Genomic DNA, 21,903 nt, shown 5'->3' on the forward strand with positions numbered 1-21,903 from the left:
CTTAGGTGACCGATCTTGATTGATTGGCTATGTCACTCAGTCTCTCTGAGCTGTTTAGTCATCTATGAAAAGGAATAATAACCATCATCTCACAGAATTATTTTGAGAACCAAATGAAATAAGCAGTGTAATAAAAGATGTTTCTTTAAAAATAGTGGCATCTAATATGGTCTGATTATTACTACCCTAGAACCAACTATTGTTCTATGGTTCTCAAACTTAAAACAAGCTTTAAAATTCAAGATGAGCATAGCCCATCATTTTTTTTTTTTTTTTTTTTTGTGGTTTTTGGGTCACACCCGGCAGTGCTCAGGGGTTATTCCTGGCTCCAGGCTCAGAAATTGCTCCTGGCAGGCACGGGGGACCATATGGGACGCTGGGATTTGAACCGATGACCTCCTGCATGAAAGGCAAACATCTTACCTCCATGCTATCTCTCCAGCCCCAGCATAGCCCATCATTAAGGGAAGCCAAAAAGAAAATAAAAACTTAGAGGGGAAGAAACCAAAAACATGAATTATGGAAACAGCAATGTGGAGTTATGATTCAGAGGTGAATAATAGCACATAATACTCTGAAGACCTAACGTCACTATCGTAGCATAGTTGAATAAGTTAGTAATTACAATTGTGAATCATCAAAAAATGCTCACCTTCATCATGTCATCCATGTTATTTCATGAGTTACTTTACTATTATTAATGAATAAGTATCCATTTTTGGAACATCAAAAATAGTACAAATTAAAAAATATAGTACTAATTTTAGAGAGGGGAACAACCACCCCGGATTAAAATTAAAATAGTACATATTTAAAATTTTGGGTGCCTTATTTTTTTTTTAAGGGACATGCCCAGTGGTGCTCAGGGCTGACTCCAGCTCTGCACTCAGCAGTCACTCCTAGCAGAGTCAGGGGATATTACAGGATGCTAGGGGTCAAACCTGGATGGGCCACATGCAAGGCTTTCCTGTTGGACTACTTTTAAAACTATTGTTTCAACTAAATGGAAATTTCTATATTCCCTACAGATTCTACATTACTTACATTTAATTAATCTAATTTTGTAAACAGTAAATTTTATAGATTAGCTATAACTAATAAAGGCAAAACAAAAAAAAAAAAAAAACCACTATTAATTTTGTTTGTTTTTAGGCCACACTTGGCAGTACTCGGGACACTTCTGACTCTGCTTTCCTGGTGGGCTTGGGAGAACCATCTAGGAAGCATGAGGTCAAACCCAGCTTGGCCACATGCAAGGCTAAGATGCCCTATCTCCTACTCTTTCCAACTCCCCCAAAACCACTCTTCTTAAATTCTCATCTGCCATGCCTCTCACACTCACCCCTCTCCACAACACCCCACAATGATGAGGATCCAAGTAAGGTTTTGAAAAATTATAATTTCAGAACATTTTTCAATTAATAACGCTTTCATTTTATTCTAAGCATGACATGTTATTTTGACATTTTAATTCCCTGTGTAGAAGCGAGATTTTTATGTCTAAAGCTGAATATAATTTTAAAAGATTGAAAACTACTCATCTTGAAAAATAATCATCTGACAGACAGTATTGCCAAGGATTTTTCTGGAAATAAGAATTATCATTATAAATCTCCAGTAAAAATAGTATAGACATTAATAACTGGAAAGATAGAAACTCTAGAATTTGAAATAGGCTTCTGTGGCACAACAGTAATAGGAAAAAAATAAGCTACACAAAGAAGTTTGATTATTTGAAAACAGAAAATGTTAAAACAAATTTATTTAATGCTTTTGAAATATAGAATATAAGGATTTTATATTTTAGATAACAGTATAAGGATTTTTAGATTAATTTAAATATCAAGTCAATCTAAGATTACCATAAAAGATATTAGAGAAGTTGGGTTTTTTTTAATAAAAAACTTGAGAGCCATATGAGAAAAATGGAATAATTGGTTTATTCATCATATAGTTAGCAGATTTTAATGGACAACCTGTTGTTTTCTTTAGCTTGCCAACAACATTTGCAACCTTGGATATTGATGGTGTAAGAAAAATAATCTTTGCACTACCAGGTGAGAATAATTGAAATCATTTTTTCTTTTAATTTCTTCTGTAAAATTATCCCAGTTATTTTTCTTTTTATTTTAATCCTGGGTGGTAGTTCCCCTCTCCAAAGAGCTTGTTTTTAATATGAAAGACTAGGCAACATTGAAAGCATTACTCAAGGTATAACCTTAAGCAAATCCCTAAAATTCTCTGATGCTGTGTTCTCACATGTAAAGTGGGGTGAATTCTACTTAATGGGGTTGATGTGAAAATCAAGGGTAGTATCTTTTAAAACACATTCTAGGGCCAGAGAAACGGAAGAGTTGGTAAGGTGTTTTCCTTACCCAGGGTTTGATCCCCAGCATCCCAAATGGTCCCCAAAGCTCTGCCAGGAATAATTCCTCTGTGTAGAGCAAAGAATAACCCTTGAACATCACTGGGTGTGGTTTAAAATAAAAAATAAACTCTAAACCATAGGATGATAGTCAAGTGTTCGCTATCATTAGATTATTGGGAAGTACCACCTTATAAGAAATTGGTCAAAATTAGCACTCTAATTACTTCCTGTGCTCCAGGGACCATTGTCCTTAAATCACCTTTGTTAGTCTTGAACAAAAAATGCAAAGCTAGATTTGAGTTGGGAAGTGTCATGAGGAGGGTTAATATGGAAGGAGGCGGTGCAAGCACTGTTGCTCCTCATCCAAGTCTGACTATCATGCTTGCTCTCAAGTGTTCCCATTGTGGAAAAAGGAAAGTAATTTAGTTTACAAATACTTGCTAAAGTCCAGTTTTTATTGATATTTGAAAAACGGCAAAAAATTTTAGAGTATTTTAAACCCCTTCTGTATAAGTATATATAAGTATATATAATATTTCTATCATATAAAAATAAGAGAGAAAACATGTAAGTAATTGAAATCATTTTTTCTTTTAATTTCTTCTGTAAAATCATCCCTGTAAAATTTATTATTATTTAAAATTTATTTATTATTAATTATTTATTATTTAAAATTATTTTAAATTTAAAATTATTCTGTAAAATTTACAATGTCACTTATAGCCTGGAACTTATTACTTTTGTTTTGGTTTTGGTTTTTGGGTCACACCTGGTGGCGCTCAGGAGCTACTCCAGACTGCGCTTAGAAGTCGTTCCTGGCAGTAATGGGGGGACCCTATGGGATGCCCGGATTTGAACCGGGTTTCATCTTATTCTGGAACTTCTTAATACTCATTAATATAGCTGTAGATGTTCAGAAAACCATTTTTGTAAAGGCATGTGATTCTCTTCCTAGCATCTCTTACTACCTAGAAGAGGAATTCTAAGTAGGATTCTGTTCTTCCTACCTACAAGATAGTTTTTTGCTGTTGTGGTTTTGGTTTTTTGGTCAGACCCATCAGTGCTCTGGGGTTACTAATGGCTGCACTCAAAAATTGCTCCTGGCAGGCATAGGGAGCTATACGGGATGTCAGGATTCGAATCACTGTCAGTCCTGGATTGGCTGCGTGAAAGGCAAATGCCCTACCACTGTGCTATCTCTAGCCCCAAGATAGTTTCATTTTGTCTGCAAGGTATTTCACTTGACCTAGATCCATCAGTAGTATAACAAAACACAGCAAAGTATTCTTACAGGTATAAAAAAATATTTTAGTGTAGCAAAGAAAGTTATAGCAATTTAACATTGCTAAGGAAATTGATGTGCCAAAGAAATTTGCATACTGGTACTAGTATTTGAAATAGTTTGTGCTCAACTTGAGAGAACCAAAAGAGGGCAGCAAAACCACAGAATGTTCAGATTGAAGAACCCAGTTCCTTTTATAAGAATTTTGAATCAGATTGTGTTCTGCCATTCTGAGGGCCAAGCATATAAAAGCATTAATACTGATCCTGGTAAGTTTTAGAACAACTTCAAAGTTATATCAGAACCAGCAAGATTACTCAAAGTGTTAGAGCATATGCTATTATCATAACAGCATTAGAAAATACAAATGAGTATTAAAAGTTGGTATCAGTGATTAGTTTCCCGAAAAAAAACCACTATATGAAGATATTTGGGTAACAGTTCTCCTATATATAGCACTTCATTTCTCATTGGCTAATTTTATAAAAGGATAGATAAATGAGCTTCATAATCATTTGTGAACAATTATGAGGGAGATGCAATTGATTCCTATCTGATATTCTTGTTTTTGGGTCTCACCCAGCAGCCCTCAGGGGTTACTCCTGGCTTATACTCAGAAAGTGCTCCTGGCAGGCGCGGGGGGATCATATGGGATGCCAGGATTCAAACCACTGTCCTTCTGCATGCAAGGCAAATGCCTTACCTCCATGCTGTCTCTTCGGCTCCTCCCATCTGATATTCTGTTGGACAGTTCTTTTTTGTTTTGTTTTGTTTTGGTTTGGTTTGGTTTTTTCTTGAGGGTGTGGGGGGGGTTGGGTCATACCCAGCAGCTCTCAGAGGTTACTCCTGGCTCTGCACTCAGAAATCACTCCTGGCAAGCACAGGGAACCACATGGAATACCAGGATTTGAACCACCGTCCATCCTGGATCGGCTGCATGCAAAGCAAACGCCCTGTGCTGTGCTATCTCTCCAGCCCCAGACAGTTCATTTTTTAATTAAAATAATTTGTATTACTTTTTGGGGCCGGAGAGATAGTAGGGAGGTAAGGAGTTTGCCTTGCATGCATAAGGTCGTTGGTTCAAATCCCGGCATCCCATATGGTCCCCCGAGCCTGCCAGGAACGATTTCTGAGCATAGAGCCAGAAGGAACCCCTGAGCGCTGCTGGATGTGACCCCAAAACCAAAAAAAAAATAATAATTTGTATTCCTTTTTAATCACTAAAATAATTTGTTTCTCACTACTTTTTCTGTGGAAGGAAGGTATGATTTTAGCTAATACCAAACTAGGCAGACCTTTATCTTTTACTTTCATCTGTACAATTAACAATATAAATCAAGGCCAAGGGAGCTTAAAAGAGTCTATCCCACTCCAAGTTTCTATATGCATATATTTGTATACAAGTATGAAAAGTATAATGATACTGGTAGTTAAAAATCACTTGGTTCAAATGTCTAATTTGTAGGTTGTAAAGCTTTGTACTCACCAGAGTCACATTTATTTAACAAACCCATACAAGAAATTGCTTGGGGCCAGAGCAATAGTAAAATGGGTAGGGCCCATGCCTTGCAGATAAGTGGCTGACCTAGGTTCAATGCATACACCCTATATGATTCTCCAAGCCTACTACGAGTGATCTCTGAATGTAGAATCAGGAGTAATCCCAGAGCACCTCAAGATTTAAACCAAAAACAAAAAAGAAATTAGAACTCTTATTATCTGCCCTTTGGTTTTTTAGGGAAGGGTTTTTTCCTTTTTCTTTCTTTTTTTTTTTTTTTTTTTTTGGTTTTTGGGCCACACCCGGCGTTGCTCAGGGGTTACTCCTGGCTGTCTGCTCAGAAATAGCTCCTGGCAGGCACGGGGGACCATATGGGACACCGGGATTCAAACCAACCACCTTTGGTCCTGAATCGGCTGCTTGTAAGGCAAACGCCGCTGTGCTATCTCTCCTGGCCCCCTTTTTCTTTTTTTATGTAAACACCATGGTTACAAGGTTGTTCATGCTACAGGGTTTTTTTTTTCCACCAATAAAGTTGTTCATGATTGAATTACAATCGATATACAACAACCTTCACCAATACACATTTCCTACAACCAATATCAACAAGTTCCCTCTCACTTTTAGGGAAGTTTGGTTGGTTGGTTGGTTAGTGAAGCCTCATACCCCAATTATGTAATGCAACAGGTTAGTTGGTTGGTTGGTTGGTTGGTTGGTTGGTTGGTTGGTTGGTTGGTTGGTTGACTACTTTGTTTTTGGGCCATACCCAGAAATGCTCAGGATTATTTCTGGCTCTACAGTGAGGAATTACTCCAGGTGGACTGGTGAAACCATATGGGATATCAGGAATCAAAACCAGGTCAATCACATGCAAGGCTGGTTCTCTACTGTACTATCACTGTACTGTCACTTGGGCCTCACTGGTTTGGGTTTTTTTTTTTGGATTTTTGTTTTTTCCCAATCCACCATCTTTTCCTTTGAGAAGGGTATTACACACGCAGATTTCACCTTGAAGAAGTTCAACTGCTTTCCAATGTTTAATTTAACTTTAAAGAACTTGGTATTTGTTAAAGGCTATCAAAACAAAATATCACTGATGATATGATTAGTTCATTAACAAAAGAAAGTTAATTTCTCACCATTCTAGAGATTGGAAGTTTAGATAAATATGCTGGCCAGAGAGATCGTACAACTGGGAAGGTTCTTGCCTTGCACAGAGCTGACCTCAGTTTGTTCTCCTGCACCGCCAGCAGTGATCCCTGAGCACTGAGCCAGAAATAAGCCCTAAGCATAGCCAAGTATGGTTGGGAAAAAAAAAAAAAAAAGACAACAACAACAGAAGAAAGCTAAGTGAAATTGGTTACTGTTTAGTTCTTTCTTCCTGGCTTGTAAGTAGATGGCCTACTTCTCATTCTGATCTTTCTTCTTTGTACATACACTCCCAATTATTTCTTCTTGGCTGAAGAAATTTTGTTTGATTAGAGCCTCGCTATTATCAACTCACTTGACTTTAATTCTTAAAAGGCCCTGTTCTTAACTGTAGACACATTGGAAGAGAGTAAATATTCGACATAAGAATTTTCAGGGACACTGGGGCCGGAGCAGTAGAGCAAGTGGTAAGGCATTTGCCTTGTACGCATTTGCCTAGGACAGATTGCGGTTCCATCCCCCCACTGTCCCATATGGTCCCCCAAGCCACAAGCAATTTCTGAGTGCATAGCCAGGAGTAACCCCTGAGCATCACTGGATGTGGCCCAAACACCCAAAAAAAAAAAAAAAAAAGAGGAATTTGAAGGAACACAGTTTAGTTTATAACAATATTCATTTGTAAGTCCTAATTTAAATAAATTTCTGGGTAGAGAGGTGTTATAGATTAATTTTGATTTACTTACTCTGTTTTAAATTTTTTGGCATATTCATTTGTAAGTCCTAATTTAAATAAATTTCTGGGTAGAGAGGTGTTATAGATTAATTTTGATTTACTTACTCTGTTTTAAATTTTTTGGCAGTTATCTTGTATTACTGGAAAGACAAACTAACTTGAAGGGGCCAGAGAGATAGCACAGTAGTAGGGCATTTGCCTAGCATGCAGCCAATCCAGGATGGATGGTGATTCAAATCGCAGCATTTCATATGGTCCCCTGTGCCTGCCAGGGGCAATTTCTGAGTGCAGAGCCAGGAATAACCCCTGAGAGCTGCCGTGATCCAAAAACCAAAAAGACAAAACCTAGCATAACTAACATGTAAAGTGCTTTAAACTAAGATTAGTAATGACTTTATGTATGACCTTCTAGAAGGTGAAATAGAAATATGAAAAAAGGGGGCAGGGCGATAGCACAGCCATAGGGTGTTTGCCTTGCAAGCTACTGACCCAGGACGGACCTAAGTTCGATCCTCGGCAACCCATATGGTCCCCTGAGCCTGCTAGGAGTGATTTCTGAACAAAGAGCCAGGAGTAACCCCTAAGCACCACCGGATGTGACCCAAAAGCAAAAAAAAAAAAGAAAAGAAAAGAAAATGAAGTATTTAAGGACTCATAGGCATCATATGTTTCTGTGTTTCACTGGTAGGCCAATATATTTACAGTCTGTGACATCTGGATATATAGTTTAATTTCTATAACCTTTGAAGTTCAAGGTGATTCAAAAGAGAGGTTTGTCATTGGTCACTTCTGTCTCTTGGTTCCTAAAGATATAGGAGTCAAAATGATTTGGCAAATTTTTATGTGGGTGCTATAAATTTCTGTTTGGTTGACTTTCAGGGAATCCTGTATCAGCCGTGGTCACCTGCAATCTCTTTGTTGTGCCTGCACTGAGAAAGATGCAAGGCATCTTGGATCCTCGACCAACCATCATCAAAGCCAGGGTAACGTTTTCCAGTAACCAGGAACTAAAACTACTTCCTAACCACCCAAAACAATGTCTAGAATGTTACACATTAGTTTTGAGGGAAAATACATTAAATTCAGCCTTTTAAAATGGAAAGAAAGAGAACCTTTTTATTCTTCTCCCATATTTATTCCAGAATTTCTAAGGACTGATTTTTTTTCCATCTGGAAATCTATAAGAAAGTGCACATGTAATGATGGAATGGTCAGTTGTCAATGGTCACTGGTGTCACCTTTACACTGACTGCCACTTTACTCCCATGGATGGGATAACAAGAATTCCTTTCCCCTATGTAAACTCACAGAGGACAATTACCTATTTACTTTCTAGATTACCTGACTCAAAAATGTTGAAAGTTCAAAAAAAGGCAAGAAGCTGCAGAAATAATTCAGGTGCAGGGTTTAAGGTGTTTGCTTTGCAAAGATGACCTCATTTCATTCCAGCACCACATATAGTCTTCTGACAATTCTTGGAGTAAACCCTGAGCATAGCTATATATGGCCCAACCTCCTTCTCCCCAAAAGAGCAAGAAAGAGTAAAAGACAAAGACCTACATACATCAGAAAAGATGACTCTATTGTATGAAAAAGGTACTATAAGCTATAATAAAATACTACTATAAGGTACCATACTGGTAAAAGTTATTCGGATATTATAGCCCCCCTTTCCAACATTTTGAATAACTACTACTAAATTAATTATACAGTACAGTTTTCTTTACAATACTAAACCACTACTTTGGGGGGACAAGAGAAGTTAGTTTTGTTTTGGTTTGGGGGCCACACCCAGTGATGCTCAGAGGTTACTCCTGGCTCTGCATTCCAGAAGTATTACTCCTATTGGTGTTTGAGGGATCATATAGAATGCCAGGAATCAAACATGGGTGTTTGTTTGCAAGCCCCTTTCCCACTATTACTCTGACCCCACCCATGCTTCAAGCTTTTTATAAAGCTTGAATGAAATATCATTGAAATACACAATTTTCCGTGTATATATGTTTATGAGTTTGGACATAAGCATAAGCATAAGCTCTTGAGACCATCACCTCGTTAAGGTATTAAACTTTGCTTCCAAAAGCTTCTTTCTTTTGTGGAAAGAGGTTGTAAGAGGTTTTAACATAAGGACTATCTTGTTTTAAATATCAAAGAGTTAATGTGGGGTACTGTATTGCAAGGCTGCTCTCCAGAATTGACTGACCCTGCATCACAAAAACTTGGTATCTGTCAAACAGTTCCCCACTTCCTCTTACACTCATTCCCTGACAATCATCATTTTTTTATTCGTTGTGTGAGTTTAACTGTTTTATGTACTTTACATAAGGACAATCATAAAGTATTTGTCCTTCTGAGACTAAATTTTTTCACTTAGCTTAATGTACTCTAGCTTTATTCATGTCACAACATGAATTTTTCATTAAATTTCCTTTTTTTAAAAAGCTAAATAAAATATTTTACTATATACATTCATCTTTCAGTGGATATTTGGGTTATTTTCATATCTTGGCTCTTATCCTAATGCTATAATAAATATGAAAATAAAGATAGCTTTTTGATTCCCGATTACAATTATTTGGGGGAACAGGGAAGACCATGCAGTTTTGGGGATCAAACTCAGGGTTCCCACGTGGAAAGCATGTGCTCCAGAACTTTGAGATCTCTCTCTCTAAAACATGTGGTCCAGTAGTAAAGCATTTATTTGCCCTGAATACAATTCACACACACACACACACACACACACATATACAACCCACAAACACGCACAGAATGTATTGCTGATTGTGAATTTTTGTACGTATACTTAGAATAGGATTACTAAATTATGATAATTTAATTTTAATCTGTTTGAGGAACATTCATACTGGCTATATCAGTCGTATTTCTTTTTTGTTTGTTTGTTTGTTTGTTTGTTTTTGGGCCTCACCCGGTGACGCTCAGGGGTTACTCCTAGCTATGCACTCAGAAGTTGCTCCTGGCTTGGGGGACCATATGGGAAACCGGGGGATCGAACCCCGGTCCTTCCAAGGCTAGCGCAGGCAAGGCAGGCACCTTACCTCTAGCGACACCGCTGGGCCCCATCAGTCTGTATTTCTACCAATAGTATAAAATGTTTCCAATTTCTCTATAATCTTATCAGTATTTTTTTTACCTTGTATTTTATTTTGTTTGTTTTTGTTTTGGGGTCACACAGCGCTCTCGGGGTTACTTCTAGCTCTACGCTCAGAAATTGCCCAGGGCAGGCTCGAGGACCATATGGGATGCCGGGATTCAAACCACTGTCCTTCTGCATGCAAAGCAAATGCCCTACCTCCATGCTGTCTCTCCAGTCCCTTCACCTTGTGTCTTTTATAAATAGCCTAATATGTGATTTGATCTGAATTTCCCTAAAAGATAGTGATGTTGAATACTTTTGTATTTAGTTGTAATTTGTATGTCTTATTTGAAGAAATATTTAAGCTATTTGCTTACTTGTCAGCCATTTTGTTGGTGTTTTGTTTTACTACTAATATGAGATTCTTTTGAATTATAGTTTAAGTAAGTGTGGGATATGAATTTCTATTTTGGATTTTAAATTGTTATAAGATAGATTGTTTGAAAATATTGTCTCCCATTCTTTATATTGCCTTTTGGCTCTGTTGATATTTTTGTATGCTTTGCAGAAGCATTTTAGTATAATAAGGTCTCACTTCTATTTTTTTAAATTATGTTACTGTGCTTTTGGTGTAAAATTCAAGAAAGTATTGCCATTATACTTTTATTATGTTTTCCTCTATTAGTTTAATTTCATATCTTATTTTTAAGTTTTAAATTTTACTTTATTTTCATTCTTTTGCAAGTATAGAGTGAAATTCCTCTGTATCTGTTTTCAAGAGCTCTAAAATAAATTCAAACGTTAAACATAATTTAGTTCAAAGAAAAAACAAAGCATAGAAAAGATAAAATATAAATATTATTCTAATAATGTATAGGATAAATCTATCAAAAATAGGCTTCAGATATTTTTGTTTTTATGTTGTTGCTCTTGTTGCTGTTGCTGTTGTTGTGTTGCTGTTGCAGTTGGGCCACACCTAGAGGTGCTCAGGGATTACTTTTGGCTCTGCACTGGGGGGACTATGGATCAAACCCAGGTCAGCAGCATGCAAGGAAAAACTCCGTCTGCTGTAAAATGCTCCGGCCCCTCTTCAGATAATTTTAACATTGTTCTAAATACTGAGTTTGTTGGAGACCAATATATAAATAAATAGTGTCCTTTTCTTAAATTTTCATTAAAAATTCAACTAGATATTTTTGAAAACAACATTTTATGAGAGGTTCTTAACAATTACTATGGTGGTAGTATATTAAATTAAATGGGAAAAGAAGAGTCATATTTTTCCATTTAATTTTTAATCAGTAAGAAAAAGCATACTAATCAAGTCAGGTTAGTCATAAACTTAGATATTTAAACAATAAAACTAGATTTACTTTTTCCAGATTTATTTAAAATTAGTAAATAAAAGTCGCAGTTATAAAAGAAAAGGCCTTCTCTTTGACTTTGAAAAACTCTCATAGATCTTAACTTCATTTTGACATCTGCCATCTCTTCTGTAAAAGGAACATCCACTCTGAAAACAGTAACGAGACAGTGCTCTGAAATTGAACCACAGTGGGAACATTTTCCCTTCCGCTCAACTCATGGACTTGAGCACTGGTGTACAAATCTGAAAGACTCTTTTCTCCGAAACTGACACTAGAACTGTCAGAATGAATTAATAACATTGACTGTTCATTAACATTAACATAGACTGTTGCCTTTTCTTTTTTTAAGCTCCCCGGAACATCCTCCACACCTCTAGTGTCATAACTGCTACTTCAAACACCATCCTATTCATGTCCTTTGTAAAGCTCATTGTCTCTTTTCTCAACCAAAATGCAACATCTTGAGTTACTGTTCTCAAAAAATAAGGTGTCACAATCATTGTCTCCAAATTCTGACAGCTTTGGGGAAGTGAGAGTCTTAAATACTGGTGTTAATAGCTCACAGTGCTGCACTCTCACTAGTAGTACTATATAGTTAGCCAATACTGCATTACTTTAAAAGCATAATCTTTTGATAATCAAACACTCTGAAGAGTATCAATTAAAAATGAACACATTCCCTATGCCTTCAGTCTTAACGTTTGAAGTTGGAAAAACTGATCTTTAGAGGTTGAAGAGATAGTACAGAAAGTAAGGCTTACTTTGCATGTGGTTTCTGATTTGGATCCCTAGTATTCTATATTATCCCCAAGCACCACCAGGAGAATTCCGAGTGCAGAACCAGGAGCAACCACTGAGCATTACTGAGTGTGGACCAAAAACTTAAATCAATTTTAAAAACTTAAAAATAAACAATAGCTCCAAGGTAAAGATTGATCAGTCATACCGTGTTTATAAATGCAAGCTGCTAGTTAGAAAAGATTCTTTATCTTTGTATGAAAGATCCCATTCTATAGCAGAAACTCATTGAAAGGAATTTCTTTAATATTAGTGATGTGACAAGACCAAAACGATAAAAATTTTCAGACAGCCTATTTTTATTTTCCTTAATATACATCAATATTGTAACAGTAGGGGAAGAAAAATAAAATATATAAACCTTTTATATTAAAGGTATATCATTGGGGCCGGAGAGATAGCACAGCGGTAGGGTGTTTGCTTTGCATGCAGTTGACCCAGAAGGGACCAGGTTCATTTCCTGGCATCCCATATGGTCTCACAGCCTGCCAAAGGCGATTTCTGAGTGTTAGCCAGGAGTAACCCCTGAGTGCTACTGGGTGTGGCCCAAAAACCAGTCAATAAATGAATAAATAAATAAAGCTTTAATTTTTAAATGGTATATTATTAACAGTAGCTAAATAGTGCCTTAGTAAAATCTCTGGAAAAATAAAGGTATGGACAGAGAAACAGATGGATGAATATACAGAAGATTGAATATTGAGCTTGGGGCCGGAGAGATAGCATGGAGGTAGGGCATTTGCCTTGCATGCAGAAGGACGGTGATTCGAATCCCAGCATCCCATATGATCCCCCAAGCCTGCCAGGAGCGATTTCTGAGCGTAGAGCCAGGAGGAACCCCTGAGCACTGCTAGGTGTGACCCAACCCCCCCCCATAAAAGAATACTGAGCTTGTTTGATTAGGTCTGCTTTCCATTTAATATTAAAATCTGGTTTTATTTTCCAATTTCTGCATCAGAGGCATATATCCTCAAAACTCATAAAATTAGAAATTGTATTTTCAGTCTTCTTTTTTCCTCACAATGAACATCAATTTCTTAGATGCTTTTTCTTTCTCCATCAAAGCAATTCAGCCATTGACTTTCTATACTAAATAGTAAAACTGCAGAATGCTGATATTTTAGGGCCTGGAGAGATAGCACAACGGCGTTTGCCTTGCAAGCAGCCAATCCAGGTCCAAAGGTGGTTGATTCGAATCCCGGTGTCCCATAGGGTCCCCCATGCCTGCCAGGAGCTATTTCTGAGCAGACAGCCAGGAGTAACCCCTGAGCACCGCCAGGTGTGGCCCCCCCAAAAAAAACAAAAACGAAACAAAAAAAGAATGCTGATATTTTATTGTTCACATCTAACTTCAGAGCCTTGTGGTCAGCAAAGGTAGCCTGCCAAGTTTCTATCTTCTTGATTTTATGGAGGTATGTTTTATGTGCCAGCATGTGGTCTATCCTGGAGAATGACCCGTGTACCTTGGAAAAGAATGTGTATCCAGGTTTCTGAGGATGGAGTGTCCTATATATATAAACTAGGCCTCTTCCATTTCTCTTTTCAGGTCTAGTATATTTTTGTTGGGTTTCAATTTGGTTGACCTATCAAGTGTTGACAAGCCTGTGTTGAGGTCTCCCACAATTATTGTGTTATTATTGATATCCTTTTTCAGATTTGTCAACAATTGTATCAAATACTTTGCTGGTCCCTCATTGGGAGCGTATATGTTTCGGAGAGTGGTTTCTTCTTGCTGTACATATCCCTTGATTAGTACATAATATCCATCTTTGTCCCTTACAACTTTTCTGAGTATAAAGTTTGTGTTATCTGATATTAGTATGGCCACTTCGCTTTTTTAAGGGTGTTGTTTGCTTGAATGATTTTCTTCCAGCCTTTGACTTTGAGTCTATGTTTATTCTGACTATTCAGGTGTGTTTCTTGTAGGCAGCAGAAGGTTGGCTTCAGTTTTTTGATCCATTTTGCCACTCTGTGCCTTTTAACGGGTGCATTTAGTCCATTGACATTGAGAGAAATAATTGTCATGGGACTTATTGCCATCTTTGTGTAGAAGTTTGGTGTGTTTTTTGTTCTGTCTTGTCTTTAGAATAGATCTTTCAGTTTTTCTTTTAAGGCTGGTTTTGAGTCTGTAAAGTTTTTGAGTTGTTGTTTATCTGTGAAGCCATGTATACTTCCTTCAAACCTGAAAGTGAGTTTTGCTGGGTGCAGTATTCTTGATGAAACATTTATTTCATTGAGTTTTGTCACTATATCCCACCACTTCCTTCTGGCCTTGAGTATTTCTGGTGACAGGTCTGCTGTAAGTTTCAAGGATGTTCCCTGGAATATAATTTCCCTTTTTGATCTTGCTGCTTGCAGTAATCTATCTCTATCTGTGGGATTCATCATTGTGACTAGAATGTGTCTTGGGGTGTTTCTCCTGGGGTCTTTTTTAGCTGGTACTCTTCGGGCATGCAGGATTTGGTCACATGTTTTCTTCAGCTAAAGTTGTTTCTGTTGAGCTTATCAAAGGCTTCTATTTTCATCTGCTCATATTCTTTGAGTAATTTTTTCCATTGTCTGATCATTTGATTTAAGGCTTTTTTCCAATCTCTTCTTCTGTGTGAAGTTGCTATGCATCGCATCTTCCAGCGCACTAATTCTATCCTCAGCTGCTTTTAACCTGTTGGAAAGCTCATCCATTATGTTCTTCAATTCGTCTACTGAGTTTTTCAGACCTGTTATTTGACCTGATATTTCAGTTTGGAGTTTTCTGATTTCTATCTTCATATTCTCTTGATTTTTATTAGTGTTCTGATCTATACTTTGAGTTCTGTGAGCATCCTCCATATTTCTTCTCTAAACTCCATTTCTGAAAGACTGCTTAGGTGGTTGGCTATTGTTGGGTCATCAGAGTTTCCATCTTCATTCTCTATGGCTGATGTTGGTCTGCGTAGTTTCCCCATTGTCACGCTTATGCTGTGGGTTTTTCTACGTGTTGTGGTGGTATTCATTGGCTAGGTGGGCTTAAGGGGGCCAGCAGAGTCAGCTTTATCTGCAACTCCAGCCAGAAAAGACACATCTCAGCCGAGGCAAGCCCTCAGGGAATGAATGCCAGAGAAGATCAACGTTCCCAGGTTGAAGCAAGCCAGGGGAAGCCCCAAAATGTCTGCCAAGCTTAAGGGGCCCAGCAGAATCTGATATTTTATTGTTATATTCTGTGTTCATTATATTTTTTGTTTTGTTTTTGGGCCACACCCAGTGACACTCAGGAGTTACTCCTGGTTATGCACTCAGAAATCGCTCCTAACATGGGGGACCATATGGGACCAGAAATCTAACCCAGGTCCATCCTGTGTCAGCCTCGAGCAAGGCAAACACCCTACCACTGCGCTATCGCTCTGGCCTCTGTGTTCATTATATTTTTTTTCCCAACCTCACTATTCTAGTTTCAAGACGTGATCAATGTTGTTTTCATTTTTTTTCTGTAGTTATCATGTGATGTAAAATTGGATCCCCGTCCAGAATATCATCGGTGTATATTGACATGGCATCACCAAGAACCACTACCATGGGCACAAAGTACAGGTTAGTAATTCACTTCCACATGTATTGTAATGTATCCAAAGACAGAAAGGTTCTCCTTTTAGTAATTCTGTAATTTTCATTTTAAAAGATGTAATGAGTTATATAATTTCTAAATAGTATAACACAATTAACAAGAATTTAAAATTTAATAGGACCCACCCAGAGAAATATAAAGGAAATAAAGTGTTCTGCCTTATATGCAGGTAACCCCAGTTTGATCCCCAGCATTTGTTTATGGTCCCAAAGCATGCCAGAGAATGAACTCCTTAGCACAAACCCAGGCATAGTACTCTGTTCTGGCCTAAAACCTCCCAGAAATGATAATATCTAATTGAGGCTTAATTAATCCATACAGCAATACTTCCTAGATAAGCATTTGAAATACAAATCAGAATGGCTGAAGTTATTTGTTTTTGTTCATTTAGTATAGTGCCATCAGGGAGCCCAGCATCTCACATGTGCAAAGTACAACGTCATCAAGCCACATGCCTAGCCCCATAACAGAAAATTTTTGCTTATTCAGCGTACAAATTCTGAGAAGGAACTTTACTGTGCAAAACTGAGGATACTTTGACTATGCCACACTGAATTTGAAATTAAAGTAATTCTCTATAGCCTCTATTATGCTCTAAATAATGGTATTTTACCTTCTATAAACATCAAACTTTTGTCCCCAACTGCTCTTGTTATGTTTTGTCCAGCTTTTGATAAGATTTCAGAAAAATTGTGTTATCCTTTAAGCAGAGGTCTTATCAAGTGAAAAGGTCAACTAACACAGTGACTAAGTGCATGAACTTTGCCTTATGAGAGATATGAGTTCAAAGTGGCCACCAGTCAGGACCCTGGGCAAGTTACCAAACTTCTTTTGAGGCCTGTGAGAATTAAGTAAAATAAAGTTAAGTACCTACTGCCTTTTTATGTCTGAGACGTAGTAAATTCTAAAGGAAGTATAGCAACTACTATATTTTATTATAACTAGATTTTAAAAGCTTCACTTTAAGTCATATATAACAGTTCGAAAGTATCTCTTCCTAAATTAAGAAGTTCCGCGGCACTTTGCACAATGCTTAAGAAACCTGGTTCTGTTCTTTTAATAATGTTTCTTTTTAGCATTTAGTGAGAAGATAGGATACAGTAGTGTGGCTGCTGTGAAAGGTAGTAGGAAATCTGCTCACCTCTTCTTCTGAAGAGCTGTGTTGTTTTTTTGTTGTTTTTGTTTTTGTTTTTTTTATTTGAAAAGAACCGTAAGGATTCCAAATGCATTCTCTGCCTCTTCTGGTGCTGTAATGAGATATTTTTTCCTAGGCAATCAGATGAGCAGCCGTCTGATGAGCATGCGCAGCGCCAATGGATTATTGATGCTACCTCCAAAGACAGAGCAGTATGTGGAGCTTCACAAAGGCGAGGTGGTGGACGTCATGGTCATTGGCCGGCTATGATGGTTACAGAGGGAGAAAGCTCCGATGCATGTCCACATATCATTGACTGTATCCTGTAATATGCAACGGCACAGCTAGTTTTTCTGATTTGGATAAAAGTTGATCTGTATAGTCAACATCTTGAATTATATTTCAAAAGAATTTAAATACCTTTTAAATAAAAAAAAAACTAAAAACAAATTTAACAAACAACTCTATTCTGATTCTATCGAAGCAAATTTTTTCCTTTCTCGCAAATTGCTTTGTGTGTTCAATGCTAGGTCTGATAGCGATAGCTTTTAGTAGACAGCAGTAGGTGCCTGCAGAACTTGTGTTTTTCTCATCTTTAAAATACAACTACTTATGCTCTTAAATCAAGGCTGTCTGCTTATTTATACTAGTGTAGGCAACACTTGGATTTCCCTTCTTAGTATGCTTCATAACCGCTTTACAAAGAGCTTTTGCTTGTTCTTTATCATGTATCTCGTGTGTATGTGCACAGTGCCAAAAACAGAGTGACTGGGTGGAGACTCTGCCCCGCCTCAAGGAGAACCACCCGCCGCAGAGTGTCCAGGGAGGTTTCTCACCCAGAAGCCTAACGGCACAGAACTCTTGGGCAGTAACTGGAGACCTTTTCTTTCAACAAACTGGGGAGGGGGAAATGCTTCCTTAAGTGCTGACAGCCTTTTTAACCAATACATTTAAAATTGTACAGAACAAAAAATTAAATCAAAGACTGATCTTGTACAGATATTAGTGTTACCAGCATTCATGTGGAAATCAAAAGCAAAGAAAAAAATAATGTTAAACAACTCTGTACCATAACATTTTCTGTAATGATACTAAAACTTAATGAATAAAAAAAAATCCTTGATCATTATTTAAAAACCCATTGTGTTGGACTTGTTATTTAAAAAGGAAAAATTGTCATTCTGATGAGATCTACTTAGATAAAATGACAGTTAGTTTATAAGATTAAGTAGTTATAGATTTAAAATGTGATTCATGGCCCGGAGAGATAGCACAGCGGCGTTTGCCTTGCAAGCAGCCGATCCAGGACCAAAGGTGGTTGGTTCGAATCCCGGTGTCCCATATGGTCCCCCGTGCCTGCCGGGAGCTATTTCTGAGCAGACAGCCAGGAGTAACCCCTGAGCACCGCCGGGTGTGACCCAAAAACCAAAAAAAAATAAATAAATAAAATGTGATTCATACATTTTACTGTAACATAACAGTACTGATTAGAAAATTGAGAAAATCTACTGTTAGTATGGTATTTTGTACTTTAGTAAGAGAATCACAAATTTAAAGGGAAGATGCTTGATCATTTAAGTGAAGGAATTTCTTATTTTAGATGCCATAAAAATTCAAACAAGTGGGATTACTTAGAATGAAGGAGTAGATTAAGTAATAAACCAGAAAATTATAGGTGTGTATCTGGATTTTTTAATCATGTTCAAAAGAAAGTTTTCTTCTTTCTTTTAAATATTTTTATTGAGATCATTATGAATTACAAGTCTTTCACAGTTGTATTTCAGGTGTTTAGTGACAGTGAAGTAAAACCATTCCCACGGCCAGTGTTAACCTCCCTCCACCATAGTTAGCTTCATGCATCCAAAACCTCCACCCTTAGTGCTCTGGACTACTAGTTTAGTGGGTCCATTTTGTGTTTAGCTTGTTATATAGTTTGGGTCTCTTGATTCTGTTGTTGACTTTGTCTTGGGTATTTAGATCTGACCTCTTCAAAGGGAAGTTTTCTTAAAAATGTATTGACCAAGGTCGGAAGAATAGCATGGAAGTAGGGCATTTGCCTTGCATGTAGAAGGACAGTGGTTCGAATTCCGTCATCCCACATGGTCCCCCGAGCATGCCAGGAGCGATTTATGAGGATAGAGCCAGGAGTAACCCCTGAGCACTGCCAGGTGTGACCCCAAAAACAAACAAACAAAAAAATGTATTGACCAGGGGCCAGAGCAGTGGTACAAGCGGTAAGGCGTCTGCCTTGCCTGCACTAGCCTAGACAGACTGCGGTTTGGTCCCCCAAGCCAGGAGCAATTTCTGAGCGCATAGCCAGGAGTAACCCCTGAGCATCACTGGGTGTGGCCCAAAAAACAAAATAATAAAAAAGTATTGACCAATCAAGATCACTAATTACAGAAGACTAACTTTGACAACTGCAACTGGGCAGAACTTTTTCTGGATCCAATAAGAATGACCTTACCCTAGGCTTCAGCCTTTGAACAAAAACCAAGATCTCTAATTCCAGAGGTCTGACTTTGACAACTTCGATTGAGCAGAATTTCTGGTACCATAAGGAAAGACTATATCCTAGGCTTTGTCCTAAAATCCGTGCAAAAACCTAGGCCACTAATTACAGAAAACTTCAACAACCTTGACAGAGCAGAAGAACAGAACTTCTAGAACCATAGAGAAAAACTATCCTAGACTTCATCCTATGACCTGTGCAAATACCAAGATCTCTAATTACAGAGGATTGATTTTGTCAGCCACAACTGAGCAGAACGTTTCCTAGCACCATAAAAAGACATTGGGGTTTGATAATGAACATATCAGGAGCCTGTAGTTTTTCCCATGACAGTATACTTCAAGGGCAGAGAAACCTGTATCTCTTAGGCCAAGGAAATTCCCTTTCAAATTTCCCCAATATTAACTGTGCCTATGCAAAAAAAAAAAAAAAAAGGCACAAAACCTTGCCACACCAGCCCTCCTTCCTTTCTTTAGTAGTAGTTTATTGTGGCTGTTGTGTATTTTGTCATTGCTTGTACTTCTTTATTTTTCTCTTTTTTTCCCCTTTTTCTTCCTTTAAATTGATATTGATAGCTCCTAAATGTATTCCTTCTTGCTTTTTTTTTTTTTTCAACAGAATCACAGATCTTGAATCATACTGTTCTGCCTCATTAATTAAAGGGGGAAAGAAATAAAGAAAGTGGATGGTACTAGGAGCAGTCACATGAACATTGAGTGGAAATAAATAAATGATCAGTCCTAATTACCAAACCCAAAGTCAACAACAACAGAATCAAGATCGATAAGTTATATACAAAAGGGACCAGTTACACTAGCTGTCCAGGGGCCAAAAAGGGGAGGTATGGGATACATGCTGGGAACAGAGGTAAAGGGAGGTCAACACTGGTAGTGGGGAATTGCCCTAGTTTACTGTCACTATGTACCTTAAATGTAACTGTGAAAGACTTGTAATTCACATGGGTCTCAATAAAAATTATTTTTAAAATCTGTATGGGGCCGGTGAGGTGGCGCTAGAGGTAAGGTGTCTGCCTTGCAAGCGCTAGCCAAGGAAGGACTGAGGTTCGATTCCCCACCCCTGCCATGTCCCATATGGTCCCCCCCAAGCCAGGGGCAATTTGTGAGTGCTTAGCTAGGAGTAACCCCTGAGTATCAAACGGGTGTGGCCGGAAAAAAAAAGCAAAGCAAAACAAAACTATTGACCAGGGGCCAGAGTGATAGCACAGCGCTAGGGTGTTTGCCTTGCATGTGGCTGCCCAAGACAGACCTTGGTTAGATCCCCAGCGTCCCTTGTGGTCCCCCAAGCCAGGAGTGATTTCTGAGTGCATAGCCAGGAGTAACCCTTAAGCATCACTGGGTGTGGCCCAAAAACAAGCCAAATAAAATGTATTGGGGCCAGAAAGATAGCACAGCGGTGTTTGCCTTGCAAGCTGCCCATCCAGGATCTAAGGTGGTTGGTTCGAATCCCGGCATCCCATATGGTCCCCCATGCCTGCCAGGAGCTATTTCTGAGTAGATAGCCAGGAGGAACCCCTGAGCACCACCAGGTGTGGCCCAAAAACCAAAAGAAAAAAATGTATTGACCATTGGAATACAACAAATACTTTATTCACAGTGGTTCCTTCAGTAAAAATTTAGGGACTCTTTAAACTGGCAACAGAGAATATTTATAATGCATAGACTATACATAATAAAAATATATATAACCTACATGGTTCTAAATGATGGTGATAAAAATTAAGTAGAAAATAATAAATATTTTATACTGACATTTCATAATCCAGAATTAAAAATAAAATGGACTATATTATAAATGTTTTATATTTGCAGTTAAAGATAAAATAAGTTATAGATATAAATTAGAGATTATACAGAATTCTCTAAATGCATTCAAAATATATTAATTGTCTGCTATGTGCTTGTTTTTTGTTTTGTTTTTGGGCCATACCCGGCAGTGCTCAGGGGTTACTCCTGGCTGTCTGCTCAGAAATAGCTCCTGGCAGGCACGGGGGACCATATGGGACACCGGGATTCGAACCAACCACCTTTGGTCCTGGATCAGCTGCTTGCAAGGCAAATACGGCTGTGCTATCTCTCTGGGCCCTGCTATGTGCTTGGATACAGGTACATCATGCTACTATTTACAAAGATGAGTAGGATCAGTACCAGACAAAATACTGCATCAAGAGAAATAACAAAAACATGAGCAAATAATCATAGTTTATTAAAGTAAAAAATATTTTTGTTAAAGTTAAAGATATTTGTTATTTAATAAATGTTAGAGTATATAGATGTGATCATTGTTATAATTCAGAGTACAAGATAAAATTTCAAGGGAGAAAATATTATTGTGGATCTTAAAGGGTG

General features: G+C 37.8%; 1 protein-coding gene across 13 annotated transcripts in view; it reads left to right on the top strand.

The window, feature by feature from the left end:
• Nucleotides 1-18,162, top strand: part of GPHN (gephyrin) — a 398,145-nt gene extending 379,983 nt beyond the window's left edge. For all 13 annotated transcript variants that reach the window (XM_049770336.1, XM_049770338.1, XM_049770337.1 and 10 more), the window contains 4 exons: nt 1,993-2,057; nt 7,910-8,013; nt 15,760-15,856; nt 17,162-18,162. In XM_049770336.1, coding sequence (XP_049626293.1) covers nt 1,993-2,057; nt 7,910-8,013; nt 15,760-15,856; nt 17,162-17,295 — 400 coding nt within the window. In that variant the 3' untranslated portion in view covers nt 17,296-18,162. The remainder of the gene's footprint in view (nt 1-1,992; nt 2,058-7,909; nt 8,014-15,759; nt 15,857-17,161) is intronic.
• Nucleotides 18,163-21,903: the final 3,741 nt, after the last annotated feature.

This window comes from Suncus etruscus, chromosome 3, assembly GCF_024139225.1.
Source record: "Suncus etruscus isolate mSunEtr1 chromosome 3, mSunEtr1.pri.cur, whole genome shotgun sequence".
Lineage (NCBI taxonomy): Eukaryota > Metazoa > Chordata > Mammalia > Eulipotyphla > Soricidae > Suncus > Suncus etruscus.